The following is a 25,224-nucleotide window of genomic DNA, read 5'->3' as shown; positions in this document are numbered from 1 at the left end:
TCAGGACCTACAGAAACATGTCCGAAGTGCTGGCCATGGGGTGCCCAAGACATCGGCGCTGAATAGTATTGCGGTGCTAATACAGGCTGCTGAAAGTGGTTAACTCCACAGTTATGGTACTGACCCTGATACATAGAACTAAATTGTCCATTAGATCCAACAGATCCTGGGGCATGATTAAATGAAGCGCTGTTCATAGGTGGAGCCGACAGCTGACTAGGGTTTGGGTTGATAGAAGGTAATAAAGATTGTTCCTGTTGAGTCTGCTGTTGGTGTAAAAGTACCGGAATTGGAGGCTGTACATCAGGTTGTTGTGGATGAAATTGGCGCGCTATATGTTGCTGTTGTTGAGACTGTAGAGGCTGGTACATGGTACTAGGAAGTTGTTAAGGTTGTTGATGTTTTTCTGAGAGTGTTATCTGTTGGTCTACTATTTTGTCTGACTGTTGGTAGTATAGTTGCGATGAACTCTGTTGCTGGTGATGATGCATTTCTTTATGTTGCTGAGGATTGAACAGTAGTTGTGGTTGTTGCAGATTAGGCAGTATCTGCTGTGTTTTAAGTTGTATCTGTGGTTGATCAAGAATCACCTGCTGTTGATCTGACTGCAACTGTTGTTGCTGTAAATCACATTGAAGCTTTAGATTTGTCGCAGTTTGTAGAAAATGTTGCTGTTGTATTAGCTGCTGTTGTTGTACAGATTGCTGTTGATGCAACAGTATTTCCTTCTCTAGCTCCTGTTGTTGTAGCTGATACTGTGCCTCCTCTTGTTGCATCACATTTAGTTTCTCTTGTAGCCGCTGTTGATGCAGCTGAGTCTGTTGCTGGAGATGTTTAGATAAGCCGTGAATCTGGTCGTGATTCTCTATCTGGCTCATCATGTGAGCGATGTAAGCGATGACAGTTTTTAAGGTGTGACATTTACAACCAACTTTGTAATTGTCCACGCTTAGGAAGTCAGGAATGTCCATTTGTTTCAGCTCATCAATGGCCTCCCTTATTGCTCTCTGACGAGTTCTTTCCTAAAAGAAAATCAAAATTAAAAATAAGAACTGAATCAAAAAGAATTATCTTATCTTATCTTATATAATACAGACGTTACTTCAAAAAAGAAGATGATTACGTCCTACGAGTCATGCATTTAGTCATGCATATTAACCAATGACTTAAATTCTGCCAAGTCACTGGTTTTCCTGGCTAGCTCAGGCAACCCATTCCATGCTCTAATAGCACTAGGGAAGAAGGAGTATTTGTACAAATTTGTCCTAGCATATGGGACGAGGAATGTGCCTTTATCTTTGTGTCTTTCAGAGTATTTTATTAAATTTTGTTTTTGTATTTGAAGATTATGGTTCAGTGTTTTATGTATGATTGCTACTTTACTTTTGAGCCTTCTGTCCTGAAGGCTTTCTAAATTTAGTGATTTTACTAAAGGTGTTACTCTAATCAAATGTGTATATTCGTTTGTTATGAATCGCACTGCTCTATTTTGTGTCTGTTCTAGTTTCTTAATGTTTTCTTGAGTTGAGGGGTCCCAAACAGAGGATGCATATTCTATTATTGGCCTAACCAAGGTTAAATAACATTTTAGTTTTATGTTCTTATTTGATTTATAGAAATTTCTTTTAATAAATCCTAATTCTTTGTTTGATTTTTTGTAGTTTCATCAATATGTGGATTCCATGACAGTTTTTCATTTATTATAACACCTAGGTATTTTGCGTTTTTAGTCTGTGTTACTGGTTTGCCATGAATAAGATAAGTGGAATTAATTTGTTTTAGTTTTTTTGTTACTCTTAACAACTGAAATTTTTCTGGGTGGAAAGACATGCTCCAATTTGATTCCCATTTCTGTAATTCATCTAATTCTCTTTGTAAAATATCTGTGTCTTGTGTTGTTTTTATTGTTCTATATATTATGCAATCGTCTGCAAATAATCTGACTTTTGTTCCTGAAGTAATGCAATTTGGTAAATCATTTATGTAAATTAAAAATAGTAGTGGACCCAAGATTGTTCCTTGAGGTACACCTGAGTTTACTGTTATCGGTGTTGATTTAGAGCCATTTATTATTACAGTTTTTTCTCTCCCTATCAGAAAGTCTTTAATCCACTGATGCAGTGGACCATTAATGCCGAAATATTTTAATTTATTATGCGAACTATCGTGGTGAACTTTGTCAAAAGCCTTAGAAAAATCTAGTAAGATAGCATCTATTTGTTCACTATTATCTAAACCTTTACAAAAAATCATCAATTAGTCCTATTAGTTGTGTTTCACATGATCTATATTTCCTAAAGCCATGTTGGTATGGTGTGAGGACATTATGTTTGTCTAAGTGGTTTATGATGTTGCTACATATTATGTGTTCTAGGATTTTACATGTGATGCTGGTAAGTGATACTTGTCTGTAGTTTCCTGTGTCAGATTTTTCTCCTTTTTTGTTTTTTTTTGTGTTTATACAAAAATTCTGTCTTACAAAGGGAAAAGTTTATGCGATATTTGAATGAATACTATAGAAATGTGCATCAGATATTTTTATTGTCTAATATGCGCGCTTAAAAAAATTAAGAGTCTGGATCCATGTAACTTTATACAAAGTAAATGATCTCTGCTTTGTTTAGTACAAAGTACATAAGCATAAAGTCAAATATAGTCCAAATGTATATTAAAAAGTTTCATATTGAGCCTATATTAAACGAAAGAACCCATTGTATATTGTTATCATAACTTTTTAGTAACGCACACGCAAAGCGTCCTCTCTGTTGATTCTTGCAAACAATAACGTTTTATGGACTTTTCATTAGACAAAATATCTTTTTATATTTAGTTTTACTTTTTTTGGAGGGAGAGAAACTAGTGTATACTGAAACAATCGACTTCAGTCATAATACACTTATATTTGCTTAAAACCTAAAGATTTTTTTGCAAATTAAAACAGTTTTTAAAAATGTTAAGTAAACAAAAAAATTCATAGTCGTCAATGTGATCGTAAATTTAAACTCTTTTTTAATGGTCATTTTTAAATTATGGTGTAATGGGGCCAACACAAATGCTTTTACTTTCCATTATTTTTTAAAGTGGTTTTCATGTAATGTCCAGATTTAAAAAAAAAAAAAGTATTTGCAACATAGTGTGCTGATCTACTCAAGTGAGCGTCAATCTGCTATAAATTCTTTTGGTATAAACTTTATATTATTTAAAGCATTTCATACATCTAAGAGATTGTATTGTACTGATATCATAAAACAGAATATAACGTCATAATTTTAGACCATTGAACATGTATTGTAGCTTATATAAAAAAAAAACAAAAAAAAAAAACAACGATTTATTTCAATGTTGATAAAGGTCTATAACTCTATCCAGACAGTAATTGCATTTAAAAAATTGGATTAAAAGAAATGCATTACAAAGCCAAATAGTCAAAGAGATAAATGACTCATTGAAGAGGATAGGAAAATTCTCCATGTATATATATATATTCTACATTCAAGGTGTCAAGTAATATTTCTCAAAATGAGAATTTACACAATAAATGTTATCTTAATAATGAAATTACATGAATAGAAAAAAGGTTGTTCTTACCTGTTCATTCATTTTAAGTCTCAAACGCTCAGCTTTATCTAATGCAAGTTTTTTCAGTTTCTGACTTTTGGAAAGTTTCACTCTTGCATAAGGGTCTTCAGGTGTATTGTCTCCCTTCTTCTTTCGAGCTTTTCCTTTGGACGCTTTAGGCTTGGCCGTTTGTTTCATCTTGTTGTCTGGAACTTCTTGTGGAGATGTTGAAGGGAATACACAATTATTCTACATGTTAAGCTCACTATCAAATGTTAAAGAACAAATTACTTGATGTTCTGAAGAAATGTTTTCACCATCGCCGAGGTTAGCCTCTTTCTTCTTTTTACCTTTTCCTTTGGAAGATTTTAGTTTAGCCTTCTGCCTCGTCTTATTCTCTGGAACTTCTTGTGGAGATGTTGCAGGGAATACACAATTATCCTCCATGTTAAGCACACTATCAAATGTTAAACAACACAAAACTTGATGTTCTAAAGAAACATTTTCACCATCGCCGAGGTTAGCCTCTTTCTTCTTTTTATCTTTTCCCTTTGAAGATTTTGGTTTAGCCTTCTGCTTCGTCTTATTCTCTGGAACTTCTAGTTGATATGATGATGTCGAAGGCAATAAAAAGTTATCCTTCATGTTAAAGACACTACACACTAAAGGAGACACTATTTAGCTGTTCTCCTGAAGAATTTCCAGCTTCACCAAGGCTAGCGTCTTTCTTCTTTTTAGCTTTTCCCTTGAAGGAGCTGGCAGATTTTCTTTTTCCATTTGGCTTCTTTGTGTTCTTTGGAACTTCTTGAGGTGATGATGTTGAAGGTAATAAAAAGTTATCATCCATGGTGAACACACTATCACTGGCTAAAGAAGACACAACTGGAACTTCTTGATGGGATGATGATGTTGAAGGTAGAGAAGGAGTATTCTCTATGGCGAACATTCTACTTCAGGCTTTAGAATTCACTAGAGAACAATATATCCACACTGAATAGCACAGAAGTTTTAATGTGCAATTAAATAAATATGAAAGTCATATATGGATTCACTAGCAGTGAAACTAATAAGAAATTTAAACCTTTCAAGACAAGAAGATCTAGTCGTGAAATGATGACAGTCGAAATGTTGGTCAGCTTTATATAAGTTGAGGTCACAAAGCGACAGAACGGTAGGGGCGGATTTAAAACGGTAATATGTAGGCACGATAGGTCGAGTAGTCAGTCCAGGAACAGATAATGCGCTATGATTGGTTAGAGTAGTAGGGGTACGTAGCCAGCCGCTGTCCATTGTAAACTGACCGTATGTCTTTCATAAAGGAAATCGTGTTGAGATGTGGGAGGGTGGGGCATTTTTTTCCTTGTTCTTTTTTTTTTTTTTGGTAGGTTGGGGAAAAAAATATTCTTTTTTTTTTACATTTCTTTTGCATTTTCTTTTGCATTTTATACATTTAAATTTTAGATGAACTTCAAGGGCAAACTAAAAATGTAATATAATGTATTATTTTAATGCTAAAATAATAATAAAGCGTTTTCTTTTCTTTCTATTAAGTTACTTTTGATGTTGTTCTTCTAAGCACCTTTGACTCTTCAATAATTACTGCTAATTGTTGTATGTCGTTTAAAAATATTGTACACGTTATTTCTCCCACATGCATTCTGTGATCAAGTTCAAACTTTACACAATTATTTATTGTACTTAACAAAACATGAATCAATGAAAAGACAATTAGTTAAATATTTATTGGTAATTAATTATTATGTTTGATATTAAAAAAGAGATATAAATATGATATAACCGTATATGTGGAGTTATATCTATTATTACGTTTTGTCCCACTTCCCATTCTAGGAATAAGTTCAAATTTTGCAAATGTTTACATAGTTGATGACAAAACATGAATCAATAAAAAATTGACCAATTAGTTAATCAATTAGTGGTATTTAATTAATTATGTTTTATATAAAAGAAAATGAGCTTCTTCTTGCAGATACATACCAGTAATTTCACTTTATTCTTCTAAAACTTGCTTTATTTTTTAAAGTTGTTTCCGATCCTAAACACAGACATACTAAATACTAGCTATTTGTGGTTTGACCTTAATATTCAAATATCTTTATTAATCAGCATAAGATGTATTCGAATTTTTTAAGTTTTAATTATTGTCCTGATTTTGTTTTTTCTTTAGAAGTATGAATATTTCAAAATAAATTTTAAAAAAAGGTTTATATGTACTTTGAAAGTGAGAAACAAGTATCATTAAATTTTCAAATCTAACTATTAGCTATTGGCATTTTAATAAGGGAATCTTAGAGCCCATCCAGCTCTGAAGGGTACCTTTACATTAGTTGTGGTATGGTGGTTGCTCGTTGTTCTGGCCACTTGACACCCTCGTTAACCAAGGGCCAAAGAAACATGAACTTTACATTATCTGCCCCATAATCGTAATGATAACTGGTAAATGTTCTAAACAGTGAATAGATATAGAAATAGTAATATCTATGTTTTGAACAAAAAGAATTAATTCCTTGACTAACTAAATAAAGTAAATCTAAATTCGTGGGGGCGCTGTGCCTGAGCGGTTTGGCTGGCTTGACTCTTAATGAAGACTGGGATTTTTTACATTCGTGATCTTTGAGCGCCTTAGTCCTCCTAGCTCTGATGGGTACTTGAGATTAGTTGGGGAAAAGTCAAGGCAATTGTTAGTTTTGCTGGCCACATGACATTCTCGTAAACTGTAGACCACGGAAACAGATATCTATTACATCATCTGCCTTATAGTTCATAAGATCTGAAAGGGGAACTCTATTATACCTTACTATAGATCGGCATTCATAATGATGCTTCTTTTATTGAAGTCTGTAATTGATTTTGTTTTACAAAAGGAGAAAATTTAAAAAAATCGATATGTCATTAGAAATTAAAGCAAAGTATTTCATTTCAAATAATATACTTAAATAAAGTCATCAACGATTCAAATATAAAAACGCCATCAATTTTATTTTACAATTCTTTTTTTTTTCAGCTTGCAAACTCTTAATTGGTGGGTAAAATAGAATCTCGAAAACGATTCTAACCATTTTGTTAGAAATTGATAACTAAGGTTTATCTATTAGTTATTACTAAAGTCAAAATTTTATGTGACCATTGTAAAAAGTTGTAGTTAATGTCCAATGTCCTACAGCCTGTTAAAATAAAAACAAAGTATCACTAGTGTTTTAATGTCAGAATACATTCATTGGAAAAGTGGTGGACATCAAAGGTGTCAAACGTGACGCCGTTCAAAAGATGGCAATATTTAGAGACGACTACAGGAGTAGTCAAGGGGTAAAGGGTCGGGTAAATAAACACGCTGATAAAAAAAATAACCTCATATGACATCATAACAAAACAAGAAGAATCTTAAAAAGTATCACCTGTGTCAATATATAGAGAAAGAGGTCTAACTTGTGTTTTCATATCGAAAGACATTTAAAAAACAACTGCGGACATCAAAGTTGTCAAGCTGGACTCCGTCCAAGGGGTTCTCCATTTAGTGGCGGATTGAGCGACGGCAGAAGGTGCGGTTAGTGGGCAGGTAAAAATAATCACCGCTTATAAGAAACAATAAAAAAAACTAAAGTTTCAATATTTGAATAAATGCCCCTTCGAAGCATTCAACAGTTTTAACAAAGTGACTGAAATGACAGCCTTTTAAAAGCTCAGACTTGCTTTGTAATCATAATCATAATCATAATCATAATCAATTTATCCCAATTTATGCATAAAAATGCATAATTATTAGCATCATCCTCTTCTCACCCCCCCCCCTTTTTTTTTTGGTCCTCTATGAGATGATTTTATGTTGTATTATTTGATTCTAAGCAGGTAGACGATGTATAACTGAACTATAAAAATGTTTATGTAAAATATCTTTAAGTGAACTACATCAGCTTTAAGAAAAACATTGTCTTTTGTGAAGTGACCGCGTTAGTATGTCTCTATGACACGGTCTTGTTGACTTTACAATAACAATGACCACTAGTGACCTGAGATGAACTCCTATTGAAAAGTCAGAGCAGGAAGGACTCAATCCTTTGTCAAGAAACTGGGCCGTTCGGCGTAATGCCTCGTAGCTACCATACATGTCTCAGACTCGTCCTATCCCCATTTAGCTCTTGGAGCTGGGGACACTCGACTTTGTTTCGACTCTCTCCCCACAGTGACGGCATCAGGAGTCGTAGTTCGGGCGGAATCAGGCAAAGTATGCCCAAATACGACAATGTTCCGTCCTATACTGTGCAATGATTGCTTGTTCTGACCTCCTTAACCGCAACTACGGATCGTCGCGATCTGGGTGACGCATATGCTGCCAGACACTACGAGCTCTGTCGAATTCCTCCCATAAATTGGGATTATGATTATGATTATGATTATGAAACCTCTTTATCCCTTTTAACTATTCTCTTTGGAAAACACTTACATACACGTCGTAACATTCTTATCTCAAATAGCCTAATAATAAATTCAAACAAGGCTACAACGAAAGTTTTGTAGAAACACAAACTCAAAATCGGCCCACACAGTGGTCCGCTTAGGTAGATAAAATAGCAGGTTTCCATTTTTTTAAGAAAAAAATATCAGAAACTATGAACTACAAAGTACCAATAGCTACAACCCTTTCTCTGTCGATACAAAAGAAGAGACAAGATGTTGTTTTGTTATTTGGACTGACAACTTCACACTATAGAATACGGATATATATTAATGTTATTATTATTTTATTGTTAATATTCATATGTATTTGATGAGCTGAAAGTTATAAAGACATAGTTAAAGCCAAGGTGTCACAAAGACCACATCACGAATCAAGAGATTAGAAACAGGATTAATACAACAATTGGACCACAGGATGACCGTTTAAACATTGTCAAAAAACGTAAACTCAAACTCTATGGCCACATCAAAAGGTCCTCAGGGCTTGCAAAGGGTTTGAAAAGACCTATATTCAGGAAACAGGGGGACGATTTGTCGTGAACCAACTGTCGGTGAACAAGTTGTCGGTGAACAAGTTGTCTGTGAGCGAATAGTCCGTGAGCGATATGTCGCGTGAACGAATTGTCTGGTGAACGAAATGTCTGGTGAACGAATAGTCGCGTGAACGAAAAGTCGTGAACGATTTGTTGGTGAACGAAATGTCAGTGAACGAATTGTCGTGGAACCAGGAAACAGTACTAGGAAGAAGATGAAGAGAAAGATAGAAAAAGCGATGGGAAGACAGTAAATAGTGATAGAAGATAGTGAAAATCCGACATCATAATATTTTATTCCATTCAAAGTTCTGATGCAACGGCTACTTTTTTCTTTTCTAAAAGCGAAAAATCTAGTTTTTTAAATCATTCATGCAATAATTTTTTTCATAAAAATACACCACTTTTACAACTATTTACTATTAATAGTAACAAACACTGAAGGCTCTTTAAAAAGGGAGATATCCACTTGACATATTTTAATCAGATTTATGCCAATTGTTTTAGATTTAATTTTTTTTTTTTACATTTGTATTGCTAGTGTTACAAATGACCAGTGACAGGAAGAGGTTAACGTGTGACCCCGACGAGATAACACAGCAGCGGGTGTTCTCTGGAATGTACATGTATAAACAAAGACAGGATGTGACGTGTCCTTACGTGTTATTCCAGAATGTACTAGCAATGTCCAGTGACAGATAGAGGTCACAACTTGTGACCCCGGCAAGATGACACTGCAGCCGATGTTTTCTGGAATCTACATGTATAAACAAAGACAGGATGTGACGTTCCCTCACGTGTTATTCCAGAGGATACTAGCCATGTTTGTGCAACTTTGGACAAGCGATTAGGGACTCTATATAAGCCAGAAAGTTAATGTGAAAGTCAGTCGTATGGAGTCGTGAGTGAGACGTCGGTACTGTTGTCTACTGTGCGAGACAGTAGAAGAGAGATGTGTACGACTCGATGCAAGTTAACTAGGGTAGAGTTAACTGGAGTGGACTACTGTCGTTAAAAGTCTATACAGCGAACTACAGTGGAATTGAGCCGTTACAGTCGATACAGTCGATGTAAGACGTGTGCGGCTCTGATTTGGTAGACTTGAGTACAAATTGGTTCAGCTTTGGGAGACCTGTAGCGACACTGGGAAGTGTGTCGTTGGTCTGTTCTGTGGAATACGGCTCGATGCAAGTTGAGAAGAGATGAATTGCAACGAAGTGAAGAGATCTATTTCAACGAAGTATAGCTAACTGTAAACTGACAGATATTGTACAGTCTTCTACGCTACATGTTACAGTAATGTTAGAGTTAATAGTCATTAAAGTTATATCAAGCTGAAAGTTGAATCGTCAAGTTCTTTGCAGTGTTTTTATTTGTGTGTCTACTATTACTGTTATGTAATTTCTGTCCTACTAACTTCTACATTTACACAAAAATAAATGTTTACTATTTTTAAAGAGAAAAAATCTAATTAGTATGCGTATAAGTTGGACTTGATTTAAAACAAAAATTAATATGTAGTTTTTCATATTATAGTGTGAACTGCAAATGTACAGAACAGAACATGCAACAATTAAACAAAGGACATTTTTAAGTTACTTATATTTAACAAAAATATTCATTTTGTGCTATTAAAAAAATGCCATGTGATGAATAACTTGTACAAAGCAACTTAAAACGTTAAAATGTTATGACAACCTTAGTGTAATTATTTCCATTGCCATGTTGCAATCATTGTATTTTAAAATGTAAGTATTTAATCTGTACCCTTATCAATAAAATATGTTAAGCGTAGAAGGAAAAGAAAAAAAAAAGAAAAAAGAAGATTATTACATCTATATTATAAAGTAGAATGTGAAGTGTATGTATGTATGTTACTTATAGACATCAAAACCGCTTGACCAATCTTGATAAAACTAGGCAGGAATGTTCTTTGGGTACTAACTTAAACCGTAGTGTATGTATTGTAGCCCTAAAACAAACTTAAGACCCTCAAAAAAATAAAGTTGTCCTACTCTATTAAAGCTATAGTATTTATGGATCTAGGCCATGGTTAACAATGTTGACATGAGAAAAGATCGAAAGGATTTAGACCTAGATCTAATTTTAGAAAATACACTTTGCGCACATAGTTTTTTTTACTTTAACACATGAAAATACAAAAGAAGATCCATTGTTTTCATTATATAATAAAATTAACTTTCAATTTTGTGTTTCAAAAGCATTTTTTACATAAATTAGTTCCTGATATCTGTGACTACAGATTTCCTGGCGAACATCCTTTCATTAGACAATACCGTAATGAATCTCGTACTAAAAATTAATTCGTTTAATTGTTTACTTTATAATCCCATCCCTAGATCTAAAACTCTATTTCAACTCTAAGATGATAAAACTTCTCTTTGCACAGATAGTTTTATACTTTAACACATGAATATACTAATTATAGTCCATTCATTTCATATTTTGATCAAATAAACATTCAAAATTGGTTTTCTAAAGCATTCTTAAGAGACTACATTTGTTTACGAAATCTGCGAAGCCGAGTTGAGATAGGCCTAGATCTATATTCATTCATGAATCGCGTACTAAAAATTATTTCGTTTAATTGTTCACTTTATAATCCTATTCATTTAACAAAGCTATCGCTCTTTTCGTTTTTAATAGATATGAATGCGCAAACATAATTTTATTTTCGTAGCGAAAGAAAAAAAACTTAAAAGGATCATTAGCAAAGTTTAACATACATCTAAATCCAATCCACTAGATTAGTAAACACAAACTTAGACCCGCAGGCCGCGGGTAATGTCAGGCTAGTTCATTATAAAACATTATGAAATATTCTTTGTATTAGTATTAATATTGTTATAACTCTGCCCTACACACCACCGCAGTTAAAGGTAGTGAAAAAGGTGCGCACTTCTAGAAACCAGACTAGGAAGAATGTTTACATTAGGAGAAGAACGATTTTCGCCCAAGTCTAGAGCGGCAATGAAAAGACTGTGCTAAAGGAAGATGTTGTTATTATGTATTTGTAATGTCCTGTGAATAAACATCTATGTCTCGTTAAGTCGTCTCACTTAAGTTATTACAATATAAAATAATATGTTAAGTTTTTTCTTTAAAATAAAAAATTATTTTTTAAAAAGTGGCCCAAAAAGAGGCATGAGCCCCCCCCCCCAAAAAAAAAAGAGGTGAAAGAAATACCCCCAAAAAAAAGAGACAAGAAAAAAAAGGCCTAGGGCCCAAGGATTCCTATGATGAAAAAGCTAAAAATGAATAGCACAAATGCTGAGGTTTTCTTAAAAAAGGGACTTTTTTTTACGGAAATGTTTTTTTCTATATTTTTTTTTATAGGATTTCAATAAGAGATTTATTCTTTACAAAACAATTAAATCAATTGGATATTCACTATACGACATCAGTTAGGCCACGTTCACATACAACTTCACTTTCACTTTCACCTATCCTTTGGTTTGTTGGACTGCTGGGGCACCACACAGGATCTATCAACCTTCTTTCTCCATTCTTTTCTGTCATTTGTGTTTCGAATTTAATTCTGATGTTCTTTCTGAAAATATTGAAACCTGCATTTTTACCTACCTGGGTGGACCACTTCGCCGACTGATTTTGAGTATGTGTTTCCACACAAACAGTCTTTGTAACCTTGCTTTACTATTAATATTGAATAGTGGTAAAAATGTTGTATTTGTATGAAAAAAACTGCTGGCATAGTTGATTTTAAAAATTAAGTTTTTTGCTTTCAGAAAAGAAAAAGTAACCGTTGCATCAGAAATTTGAAAGGTCTCAAATATCATATTGTTAGATTTTTCATTTTATTTTTTAGTTTTCGAGAAATAGCGGACAGACAGACAGACTATACAAAATTAATAACGGCTATTCAGCTTTTGGGGGCCGCTATAAATACTATACATTATAATTAAAAAATTATCTAATGTAATCATAAAAGATTAATGCTATTGACTTTTCTCAGAGAACCTATAGTAAAAGTCTCAATTATAAACATTGTTTGGTACAAAATTCCTTCTGTTTCTAGATATTTAAATTTAAAGGCGAAAGCATTCTATGCTTTTCGTTGTAATTATGTTTCTTAACATATGTTCGCTAAAAACAAAAGAAAAAACAATTAAACTGGGTGTATAAAAACATGAGAACATTACTTGGAATGATACATTTTATTTTAAATATTCATATATTTTCATTCTCTTATTTTCTATTTTCCTTTTATTTCTTCTTTCTAACCTTCTATCCCTCTCTCTCTTTCTTCTTTCTGTTAATTAAATTCGTAATCTTTGACCTTTGCAACAAGAGAATTTTATTTGAAATATCTGTGAAGACGATTGTCAAAACATAATAAGATGTGGTATATTTAACATTTTTATAAATATTCTTTTACATGTAAAGTAATTAAAACTTCAAAGGTATATAGTATAATAGTAAGTTCTCTATCTCAAAGGTATTTTGTAAAGAAAAACTGTTTACAGTTCTTTTTTTCAAACCACAATTGTATGCATTAAAAAACACTATTTTACTAGTTATTTTGATGAGTTTCAAGCTTGCCCCCCCCCTCTTTAGTCCCAACACTTCTATTTCTTATCATCAATGGGGTTATGACACCTATGATGTCCGCCGGCGACACCGTCTTGTTGACTTAACAATAACAATAAACTAAATGACCGTCTCAGTGGATACCCAGTGGTGCAGCTGGCTATTGTTTCTCTCCAAATGGTGCCACGGCGTATAACAATCTCAAAGTTTCTAATGAAGTCTCGAGTATTTGTTTACCAATGTGTGCTCTCTATAATCATACATACAAACTTCTTACTCTACTTTTAAAGGATAATGTCTTTGTATTTTATTTTCATCCTAAAAAAAACTCATCAGCATGAATATACCTTTTGTATTCATCAAAAATCATGTAGTCTTCTAACTATTCTGGATACTAAATGACTAAAACATATTAAAATATGTTTCAGTTGTATTGACAAAGTCCTTCAAGCTTTGTCAATTACTGAAATAAAATATCTCAATTCTTTTACGTATTAATTATTTTTACATCAAAATATTTTAACGCTGTTAATTGTTTTTATGAAAATAAGAAACACACAGATACAGATTTCATTAGTATTAATATAAAAATTGGAGCTGCCTTTTGACAAGACACTAGAAAACTAAAAGAAACATTTTGAAGCAGTGTTCTAGAGGAATAAGAATTGGCAGAAAAGATCTACGTAGCAGATAAATCTACCAAGCGACTTTGGATAGTTTTTTTTTCTTTCCTCCAATGCCCTTTGTTTCATGAAGAGCGATATAAATTAAAGGCAAATGATTCTAATGCTATATAAAAACTTGTCTTATCTGGATCGGCATTAGTGTTAGATAATACAGTCAAATGACTTTATAAATATCATAGAGAAACCTAAGTCTTCTTATACATCTGGAACAAACACAAATATACCAGCATAACTGATGTGGCAGGTTTGAATATTTTCATCGAAAAATCAGAAACATTAGGGCGCCTCTCAATCCACCATCTCTAATGAGTACCTGACTTAAATTAGTTAAAAGTAAAAGTAAAGTTGAATGGTCATTGTGCTGGCCACATGACACCATCTGCCCTATAGACCACAAGGTCTGAAGTGTAACTTTAATTCATTATAGACTACAAACTAGTAGATACAAAAAAGAGACATGTTGCTGATGCTGTTGTATTGTTAGTTTGACCAAGGACATGATAACCTTTTCTTCTGTTTAAGTAGAGGGAGAGGTGGCTGAGTAGTAGACCACATGAATCTGAACAAGAGGGCCCCGGGCTCAAGCCCTAGTAGACACTGGGATCTTTAGGGCCCTCTGCTGGGTATCTGAATTTAGTTGGGGAAAAGTAAAGGATGTTATGTCGTTGTGCTGACCACATGACACCCTTGTTAACTGTGGGTCATCGAAACAGATGACTTTTGCATCATTTGTCCTATGTACCGCATGGTCTAAATGGGAAAGTTTACCTTCTACTGTAAGTGTTAAAGTGTGTTTTTGGTATAGTGTTTGGTACTTTTTTCGTGTAAAATATGAAAAACTGCTTAGTTGTCTTAAATTTGGTCTTAAAGAGAAGGACTTATCACATAAATCTGACACCGTCTAGTCCCCTTTCGGCGACGATGATAAATACATTAAAATAATTATACAACAAATCGTTTCTTTTTAAAGAAACTGTAATATATCTTATAATTTAAAAAAAAATTGTTTGTCTCGCAGTGTTCTTGTAATTTGTTTTCTTTTTTATATTCGATGTTTTATTAAAAAAACAATCCATTTCAAATCAATCAAAAATTAAAGCCGATGGTCCTTTTAATTGGTCACTTCCATTGTGGACAATCGTTAATGCGTCATTTGTTGCGTGTGACGTATTCGCGTGATTGGCTAAGCCGAGACCTAGCGTGCGCTGGGGACAGCGACGATCACTAGTGGGCGGAGTCCATTACTTTCTTTTGGTACAGTATCCATTCTATATAAGCTTGAGTGTAGGACTCTAGATCAGTTCAGTTCAACCTGAGTATCTTCACACTGTTCTCATTGTATTTCATGATCTTAGTGTCAAGTGTCTGAAGACTTTCTATCAGTTCTCTGTTTGTTATATACAAGTTTTCTTCATAGTGTCTCTCTTGTGTTAATTGTGAAATTGTGAATTTCTGAATTATTTGTGACTTGGTTTACAAAGATGGCTCCTGTCACACCACCAAAAAGAAATTCTTACGTTGTCATGACGAGTCCAATATCACCTCCAGAACACATTTCTAAACGAACCAAAAGAGAACATTTTGACACAGCTTCCGAAAGACATTGCCTAGAGGTAATTTTTTGTAATACTCTTCTTGTAGTAAAATTTACCTGCTTCTAATTAGCAATATTAGGACTAAAACATAGAGTAGAGTATGTTTTTAAAGTGATAACAATCTAGTGCTTATAGATCTATAGATCAATATCATAACTTGAATACATTTTCTGTTTGTAATAGAACCTTATCTTTTGAAACATGAGGCCTAGCAATGCAATTAAATCTGTTTTATTTATTAGCTGTAAAGCTTAGTAAAACTAATAAGTAGATTATGCAATATAGTTCAACAATACAAAATAGTATGCGGCTTGCTTTTCAAAGCGAGGATTGGACATTACAGCCATCTTCGAGTCCATAGGAAATGTTAAATGTGCTCATCTTCGACCACGAAGGAGGAGCTATAGATAAAGGCTCATGGACGCAGTTACTAGTTACCCTTTTTACTTTTTTTTTATTATTAGAAATTTCTACATTTACACACAAAAAAATTAATCTGTTTACTTGATGTAGACTTAAAGCTTCCTTCAAACAAACTTTTAACCAATAAGAGAAGTAAAATTTCTTTAAAGTACACACATTTTTTAAACTATATGAAATGATACTATCTCATGCCTTTTATTTATCTTTTTCTCTTTTAAATTTTATTTTACATTATCATTCCATTAACATTTTTAATAATGAGAATTGTCTAATTTTTCATACTTATTCTCATATAGCTGTTTGATTTGTGTAGTATTTATAATCATTTGTTACTATTTAAATCTTGATTCATGAGCCACTCTACCTATTTGTAACTACATCTATAATATTTTAAATTAGCGATCACTCGGTAGAAGATATGACATTCCTTTATTTTAATAAACCAGTTACTTGTTAAATTTACAGAATATACAACTTCAAATCTATAAGTTTATTTCTTTATACTTTCATTCTTACGATCCTACAATTTTTTTTATCGGTCCCACAATTTTTAAATCTATTTATTTATAAAAAATGTGTGGTTAATGGGTATTGTTTCTTTTTATTTGTATTTTGATAAGTCAAATCTATCTATCTATCTTTCTATCTATTTTTTTCTGCCCTACGTATGATCTTCTTGTGTTAAATGAAACGGTCGGCAATGAACAATATTAAATAAAATATATAGATCAACTTTTTTTATCTCAATGATTCATTAAAAGTGTATACCAAAAACATTAAAATATTTTATTTGAACCATAAGTATATCGGAATTAATTTGTCTTTTACTTTCATCTTCCTGTTATTTAGCATTCCTTTTTTGTTGTATATTTGTTGAATACTTTAAAACTTAGACATAAATATTATTACTCTTTATTGATAAATAAATAATTAAAATGTTTGTTTGATATATATAAAATATTTATACTTCTCAATAGTGCCATTTATTCTTGCATTTATTTTACATTTTAGAATTCATATGGTCACCTCCAAGCAGATTGTTGTTCTTACAAATTTCAAAGGACAACAACATATGAACATTCAAGTTTCCAGAGGAATCTTTGGCCAGCATCATCTGATGTCCATACCAACGTTAGGTACATTTTATTTGTAATTTTTACTTTTTAAAACTTGTTATAACACTGCCTATGAACGGTAAGGTAATATTAATATATGGTCAGCATAATAGCCTATTTTGTGATCGCAATTTACTCCTTAAAATTTATAAGTACATTATTTGTTTCATACGTCTGTAGAACTTTTGATTTTTAACATACCTTATAGTCTTTGAAATGCATGATTGTCCATTGCATAGAAAATATACTAAGCTTGATACATGTCTTAAGTGACAAAATAGTTAAGTTTCAAGCTAAAATGTCTGTGCATATATAAATATTGTGTTTTTATAAAACATTTATTGCATTTATATTACTTTATAAGTTTTTATTATGTATAAAAAAATATTGTTATATTTTTGTAATTCACAGCTCAATGTTTAACATACATGGAGCGCAAAGAAATCACATGATGTCAACTTCTCCTAGACACGCACATTTCTCACAAGAGATGTCAGTGCCATTTATACAGGCACACTTAACGCAAGAAATGTCAGTGTCTCATAGACACGGACAATTTTCACAACAAAAGTCAATATCTCATGTACAGTCACAACCACGAATGTCAGGGCCTCTTTTCCACATGTCATGGCCTTCTTTGCAAGGAAATGTTGCACAACAGATGTCAATGCATCATGTACAGACAATCATCGCACCTCAGATGTTAGTACCTCATGTACAGCCTCACTATTCACAGCAGCAAACAACTCCTTCTGTAAAGAGGAGAAAATCTTCAAAACAGAAAACTGTTCTGCCTTCAAATCATGAAGATGTATCAAAGCATAAAGATATTTTCCCTCAAACTGTTGAGCCATCGAAACATAAAGATGTTTCCCCTCAAACTGTTGAGCCATCGAAACATAAAGATGTTTCCCCCTCAAACTGTTGAGCCATCGAAACATAAAGATATTTTCCCTCAAACTGTTGAGCCATCGAAACATAAAGATGTTTCCCCTCAAACTGTTGAGCCATCGAAACATAAAGATATTTTCCCTCAAACTGTTGAGCCATCGAAACATAAAGATGTTTCCCCTCAAACTGTTGAGCCATCGAAACATAAAGATGTTTCCCCCTCAAACTGTTGAGCCATCGAAACATAAAGATGTTTCCCCCTCAAACTGTTGATCCATCGAAACATAAAGATGTTTCCCCTCAAACTGTTGAGCCATCGAAACATAAAGATGTTTCCCCTCAAACTGTTGAGCCATCGAAACATAAAGATGTTTCCCCTCAAACTGTTGAGCCATCGAAACATAAAGAGACTGTAATTCCAACTGAAGTAGAATATGACAAGGTCTCTAAGGAGAATCAATGTCTTGACATTGTTTCGAAGAACATTCTCCAAGAAAGCTCTATAAAGGCTCACGAAGCTCAACAAGAACAAAAAGAAGCAAACATTTCACAAATGATATCAGAGCCTCTTGAAGATAGCGATCTAAATGAGGAAAGTTTACTCCTAGATCCCTCTCTTCTAGGATTAGGAAGTGAAGATTCTTTTCTAGACATTCCCCCTGAACTTGAAACATGGTGTCAAAACATGCTTCATGACTTCCTTAATGATCAGAAGGAATCATTCCATCAGCAGAATAAATCTGATCAAATTGAAGACCCTCATAATAGCTCATACATTCCACAGACAGCAGAGTGCCAGTTGGTTAAAGGGCCAATGAATGGAGGCCTCAGAGTGTCACAGTCTGACTCACAACAGACTGATGTTCCAGAGTTTGACAAAATTTCTTCTCTTTTAGACCCCAGTGTGTCAAACTCTAATGGAAATAAACATGATAATGATAGTGCCTACTCTAGCCCTTTCCTCATCGATCAATTCAAATGAAGATATTGATTGGCAGGAACTGTATGATAAAATTATTTCTCTTAATTAAAAAACAACAACATTTTTTTAACTTTCCTCAAATGTAATTATCGACCTCAATATTTTAGATCAATATAGCCATTAATTTAATGTATAAAATACAATAAATTTTCTATATAAACAAAATAAAAAAAGCAAACTATTTTCCTCTAAATTATCGACCTTTGTGTATTTGATCGATTTGGCTAATACTTATTATAACACCATATGCGATAGTATTTCTTTTAACCCATTTACATCTACAAAATTGCATAATGTCATTTAAGTTTAACCCCCAAAAAATATTTTTAAAAGTAATTTCGTCATGCAAGAAATGGTAACTGATGAATTGTTATGTAAATATCTTTTGAATTAGTACAGTGCTTTTTTTTGTTTGAAATTACTTAATTATAATTGCTTATTAATACATGTTTTTATTGAGACAAATATTAGGAATTACCGTTATATTAAGAAAGTCATTTATAGACACAATTAGGACTTTCAATTTCGTATTTACAGATTATTTTAAAACATAAATTTCAGAAATAATTTTTGTCTAATGTTAATTGTCTAATGTTGTGCTAGTTCTATGTGATTTTTAACATTATTTTTTGTTTGTAATTGTGAAAAAGAAATAAATGTTTTATTTTTTTTATGATATCACCTATTTATATATGAAATGTATTAATGTTTATGAATGTTTAAAGGACAATGTAATGTAGAATTTTTTAATATAATAAAAAGTGTATAATAGAAATATATTTTCAATGTGATTTGTTATTAAATTTTACTCTATGATTCTACTACAAATGTTTATTAATGTACTACTATATTTTGTCTATGTGTTATCTATGCTTTTAATCTAATAAATTATTCCATATTGAAAAATAAAACTCTTCTTGTTATTCTAAAAAAAATTTGTTGACTTTTTCTTTGTGTATATGAGTGTTTTTTGTTCGTTTGTTCGTATCAAACCAATTTTAACTTTTCCTCAGCACTGCAACTAAGATAGATTTCTATAGAATTGGTCATAGATTTTTTAAAAAATTCAATTATTTGCAGTAGAAGAATAATACCATAATTTATATTATTTTTGTTGCAAACTTCTATTGCTTAGAAAGATATTTCTTCATATCATTTAATAACCATTTAAAAAAGTAAAACTAAATACCTAAATGTAAAGACAAAAAAATAAAAATCAAGGAGTACAAAATAAGAAGCTGGATTTAAAAAAAATATTATTAAACATTTTTAAAACTTTAGCTAAAAGTATGCAAATTGTTTTTCCATCTAGTTTTGATACAATTAAAAACAACGAAGAAATAATGTTTTAAAGAAATAAAATATATTTTAAACATTATTTTCAAAACGTTTTTTTCGTTCAATGAACTAAAACATTTAATTGCTTATGGGGTTGGTCTGAACTTCTCTTCTACCTATGGAAATATTTACACATTAAAAAAAAGAAAATCGAGTTTGAAGTCTCTTTAATTTACACATTTACATGAAGACCAACTTGTTTAAAACTTATTTAGATTTGTTTGCCATTTTAAATATCGTGATTTTTTGGTCATGTTGTCATAGCGCCTTGCGGCTTTTTAGTTCTGTTATGAGGCTATATACATGTTATTTTTTCTATTAATTTGTGTAAGTCATAGGGTTAATTGTGATAAAGATTAATTAATTAAATATTTTGTTTTTAATTTTTAATCTTAAATTTAAATCATACTCCAATATAGCATTCATATCTTTCACACACACACACTATATTTTATGAAACGCCACTTTCCCAACAATACACTTTTTGGCTCTTGTATATTCAGCATTACACATTTTGTACCCGCAAATAATAGAGGTTTAATAGAGTGTCAATTTTCCTAATTAATTGGGAAACAGTGTATGTCTAGATAATCGATCCTTTAAATAACTGATTTCTATAAGAGTCCATGTCACCATATTGTATTAGATCCTTATATTTAATTTTAATGATTTGACATTTTATAAGGATTTTTAATTAATCTAATCAATCTCTCCAAATAAATAAGCTCATACAGATGTAAAAACACATTTGATAATCACATGACAATGATTTAAGAATAACCCCTCACATTGTGTTTGAAAATTATCTACACGGAGAGATTAAGTGTTTGTCATGAGTAAGTGAATAAATGAGTGGTCAGGACCAAGAATATTATATTGTAGATAAACTAAAAAGAAATGACAAAATCTAAATTAAAATCGTGTTGTTATTTAAAGAAAAACTTTTTTAGATACAGGTACTTAGTAACTTTTAATTTAATGCCGTGAACCAAAAACAAATAGTGCTAAAATCCTACCAAATCCCCACCATTCTAAACATAATTTTTCATCAATGAAACTTGACAACTATGATGTCCACCGACGACACTGTCTTGTTGACTTTGGTATAAAAATGACCTCTAATGATCATCGTAGTGGACAAACGATGGAGTAGCAATCTATAGTTTGACATCAAAGAGCGTCACGGCTGAAATGCTACTCTCTCTGCGTATGATTAGGGGAGTGTTTATTATAGCGTCCCTAAAATCACGAAATATGGAATACTTAAATTAGAAAGTACCTGTATAATTTTTAAGCTCGGTAGTTGGTATGTAATTCTACCTAGGCAATACAACTAAGCAGATATTGGTATATTAGATTGTTTCTATATAAGCCAATTCAGGACAGCTCTTGTAAACCACAACAGCAGCCTAGTAACAGTCCTCAAACAGATCCTAGGCCACATTAAAATAGAAGACGATAAAAAGCGGACACAGCAGACTGGGACAACTCATGTTTCGGAAATTAAATTAGGGAATAGTGAGATTTCACGTAGTGAGCCATTACCGGAGAATGCCGACCATATCATTTAAAGTCTGCATACTCTATCGAGAGGCCTATCAAAGCACTGGCCCCCAAAGCCCCTACAGACCGCATAAAAAAAAACAACTAAATGAAGAGCTACCGGATTTGGAAACCAATGTACTGGCACCAACCATTTCCCCTCCAAATAGAATTAAAACTATATGCAGATTTGCTAAATCTTGAAACAATAACGCAGATACAGGACTATTTGTCTAAACCTTTCAACATATAAATAAAAATGGAAAAAAAAAAGAAAGAAAAAGAAAGAAAAAGTTGTCATTTCAGTGAGCTACAAGTTTTACTGCCCCCCACTCACCCAGCCCATACTTATCCTACTACCTCTATTTCCTATCATCAAGGGGTTATGACACCTGTGATGTCAGCCGATGACACCGTCTTGTTGACTTAGCTTGAACAATGAACTCAATTGACCGTCTTAGTGGATACGCAGTGTTACAGCTGGCTATTGTTTAACTCCAAAAAGACGCCATAGCTATATCAACAAACCTAAATGTTTCTAATCAGCGCGTACTTTATAATCTCATCAAACATGCATACATAATTTTTTTTCCATCTACTTCTATTGCAATTAGACTTGACTTTTGTAGTATTTTAAAAATGATTTTGTGCTAAATATATTTATAAAATTTAAGCAAGAATTAAAAAAAGGATCTAGTACAAATAAAAATATGTTTGTATTATACTTTTTAATTCGAGATTAGCCAAGACTTTATGTGGAGTTATTCAGACATTAACAGAGTTTTATAAAATAATTTTATTTTATTTTAGTTTAGCTTCTATTTTTTTTATACACATTGAGGTTATATTTTGTAATGGGCCTGGTGGCCCATTGGTTAAGGGATTGGCTTCCAAATCAAGGAGTTTTAACCTGGAAACCCTGACTGGGTTTTTTAATTTAGTCATTTTTATGGTCAACCCAACATTGCTGCTTTATATACCTAAGGCTCTTATATTAACTCTTCTGAACGCTCACAGTTATGACAAAAGCATTGCTTACCAACTCCCACCCTATATATGCACACATACACTATTTCTTTCCCTATTTTCCAATTATGCAAATAAAAAATATTTGTAATATATTCAAAAGATATATTTTTGCGCTGAATGTACTTAAGTCAACAGGACAGTGTCATAGAGACATACCAACGTGGTCACTTCACAATAACTAATGTTTTATTTTTTTAAATGCAGTAGTCCACTTAGATGTTTCATCAGTTAAATTATGTTAAGAGTTAAGTCAAAATTTCGATAAGACTTAATCAGTTTTCATACTGTAGAATCTAACAAAATAATACTAAAATTTTCTCTCAAAAAAAAAAAAAGGTGGGGGTGGGTAATTTAATGTTATTTATTATGCAAACGTTTGCAACAATTATTTTTCTTTTCAGGAAAGGGGGATAAATTAATAATATTTATTATTATAGAACTAAATGAACAAACATTCATTTTCTTTCTTGAGTCAAGATACTTACAAGAAAAAATGTAAGTGATTGCAGTCCCAATAACAATGTTCATTGAGAAATTATCGATTTGGATGGTCAGCAGCAGTTGGCCTAACGCCTTCTGACAGTTGACCAAAATCTTCTTATGGAGGACTCGTGCCTCGAAACTGACTGCGATGTCAGTTGTCATTATCCCCTCGGTTGTTACAACAATTCGGTATATTATTATTGTTGTTAACTTTTACAGTCATTTAAACTTCTATCTCAGAGGCTTAGGTTGTGTTCGTTTTCCACTTTCAGCTTGAAATTCACACAATTGTGCAATAAGATGTCAAGGATAATTGCAGGTTATTTTTTTTGTTTTGTTTTTGGTCAAGAAAAGTTAATCTAATCGATATCAATCTTGTATGTTAAAATTAATGTATCCCAGTATAATAACTACTTCGTTTAATTTTTTTAAAAAAAGGCTACACGGTTCACGTAGAAAATTACTTTCATGTTATCTAGTTTTTAAATATTTTTTAAACCAAAACTTCTATTTTTAAAAGCTACAAAAATGTCTCAGTTGAATTAATGCTGTCATTTGGTTAAATCAGTGGAATGGTACGTTAGTCGACATTCATCAAAATATTGAAACTTTTTTTTTATTTGTTTTGCCATGATGTTATGAGAGTGTCTAACCAGTCGTTGTTTTTACCCGCCTCAGAACGAAATGACCACTGCCACAGTTGTCGCAAACTACCACCTCTCAAAGAATAGCCACCTAAACTACATTCAACTTGACACCTTTGATGTCCGCCGCTTTTCAAATAAATATGTTTCGTTATTAAAACACAAGCTCGACTTTATTTCTTCTATTACAAATAGTTGACACTCACTCCGTCTTTAAACAATGGTTCAGTTTTGCTGTGATGTCATGTGAATGTTTTATCAGCGGTTGTTGTTTTTACCCGCCTCTGTGCGCATTGATAACTCCCCCCCTTGCTAAATATCACCGCTTAGAAGAGTCCATTGGACGGTGTCCAGCTTGACACCTTTGATGTCCGCCGCTTTTAAAAATGAATGTATTCTGATAATAGAACAAAAGTTAGACTTTGTCTTTTCTATTACTAGTTGACACTAACCAAGTCTTTATACGATGATTCAATTCAATGTTGACAAGATAAAAGACAAAGTTCTAGTGTTCTATCTTATCTAATACATTACAGTGTTGTCATGGGAAATAGAGATGTATATTTTTTAAAATTTATTTCCCAAAATGATAAAAGTTTTTAGAATCGATGATTAGTTTATTGGATAGGAAAAAAGGTTGATAGTTTAAAAGGTAAATCGCCACTAACCATTTCCAGAATTGTTTGATTCGAAATGAGGGCGAATGCAATTTGTTACTATATATTATATTATACAAATTAGAATACGCTAGTGCTTTGTACCAAAACTAATCAAACATTCAAGTTTTAGGAAAAAAAGCCAAACTGACGCACAGTGCTGACACTCTCCCATTCATGTACACGAGCACTGCGCTACTGCATCTATCACTTAAAATTGCATTCTAACTTTTTGAATACAGCTCTACAGTTGTCAATCCTACAATCTCTGTGGCCAGCATTGAAATACCATCCAACAATTTGTTACTATATAAATATTTTGATGTACAGAAAAGAAAACTCTTATATTTATATTTCGAGATGTTTATTAAAATTGTTCTTACATGTTCTTAATGTCATAATTAAAGAGTGAACTTCTTTTAAAATGCTCACACTAAATTTATTCTACGAAGATAAAAGATATAAATTAATGTTGCATATATATATTTCTATATTTATTTATTTATTTGTATACAAAAGGTATTAATCCCCAGAACTACTTTTATATATGTGATATTTATTCATACAAATAAAGAAGCAGTACAAATGAGGCGGCCTTGCATTTACATTTGTTAAATAAAAAGTCGTCTTGATACTAATGTCTGCCCTTTATCCAAATACTGAAACAATATCTTTCTCTTATTACTCTGCCTGGTTATTATTCG

The 25,224-nt window shown here is 32.3% G+C and overlaps 1 protein-coding gene across 1 annotated transcript; it reads right to left on the bottom strand.

Moving 5' to 3' along the window:
- Window positions 1–386: 386 nt before the first annotated feature.
- Window positions 387–4,203, bottom strand: LOC129925917 (involucrin-like). The gene is made up of 3 exons (XM_056027505.1): window positions 3,909–4,203; window positions 3,589–3,773; window positions 387–1,022 (listed from the first exon to the last, which is right to left on the bottom strand). Exons 1-3 carry the CDS (start codon window positions 4,201–4,203, stop codon window positions 387–389), a joined length of 1,116 nt encoding a protein of 371 aa, XP_055883480.1.
- Window positions 4,204–25,224: the final 21,021 nt, after the last annotated feature.

Source organism: Biomphalaria glabrata, chromosome 4 (genome assembly GCF_947242115.1).
Source record: "Biomphalaria glabrata chromosome 4, xgBioGlab47.1, whole genome shotgun sequence".
NCBI classification, from domain to species: Eukaryota; Metazoa; Mollusca; class Gastropoda; family Planorbidae; genus Biomphalaria; species Biomphalaria glabrata.
This window is presented reverse-complemented; position numbering and strand designations above follow the sequence as displayed.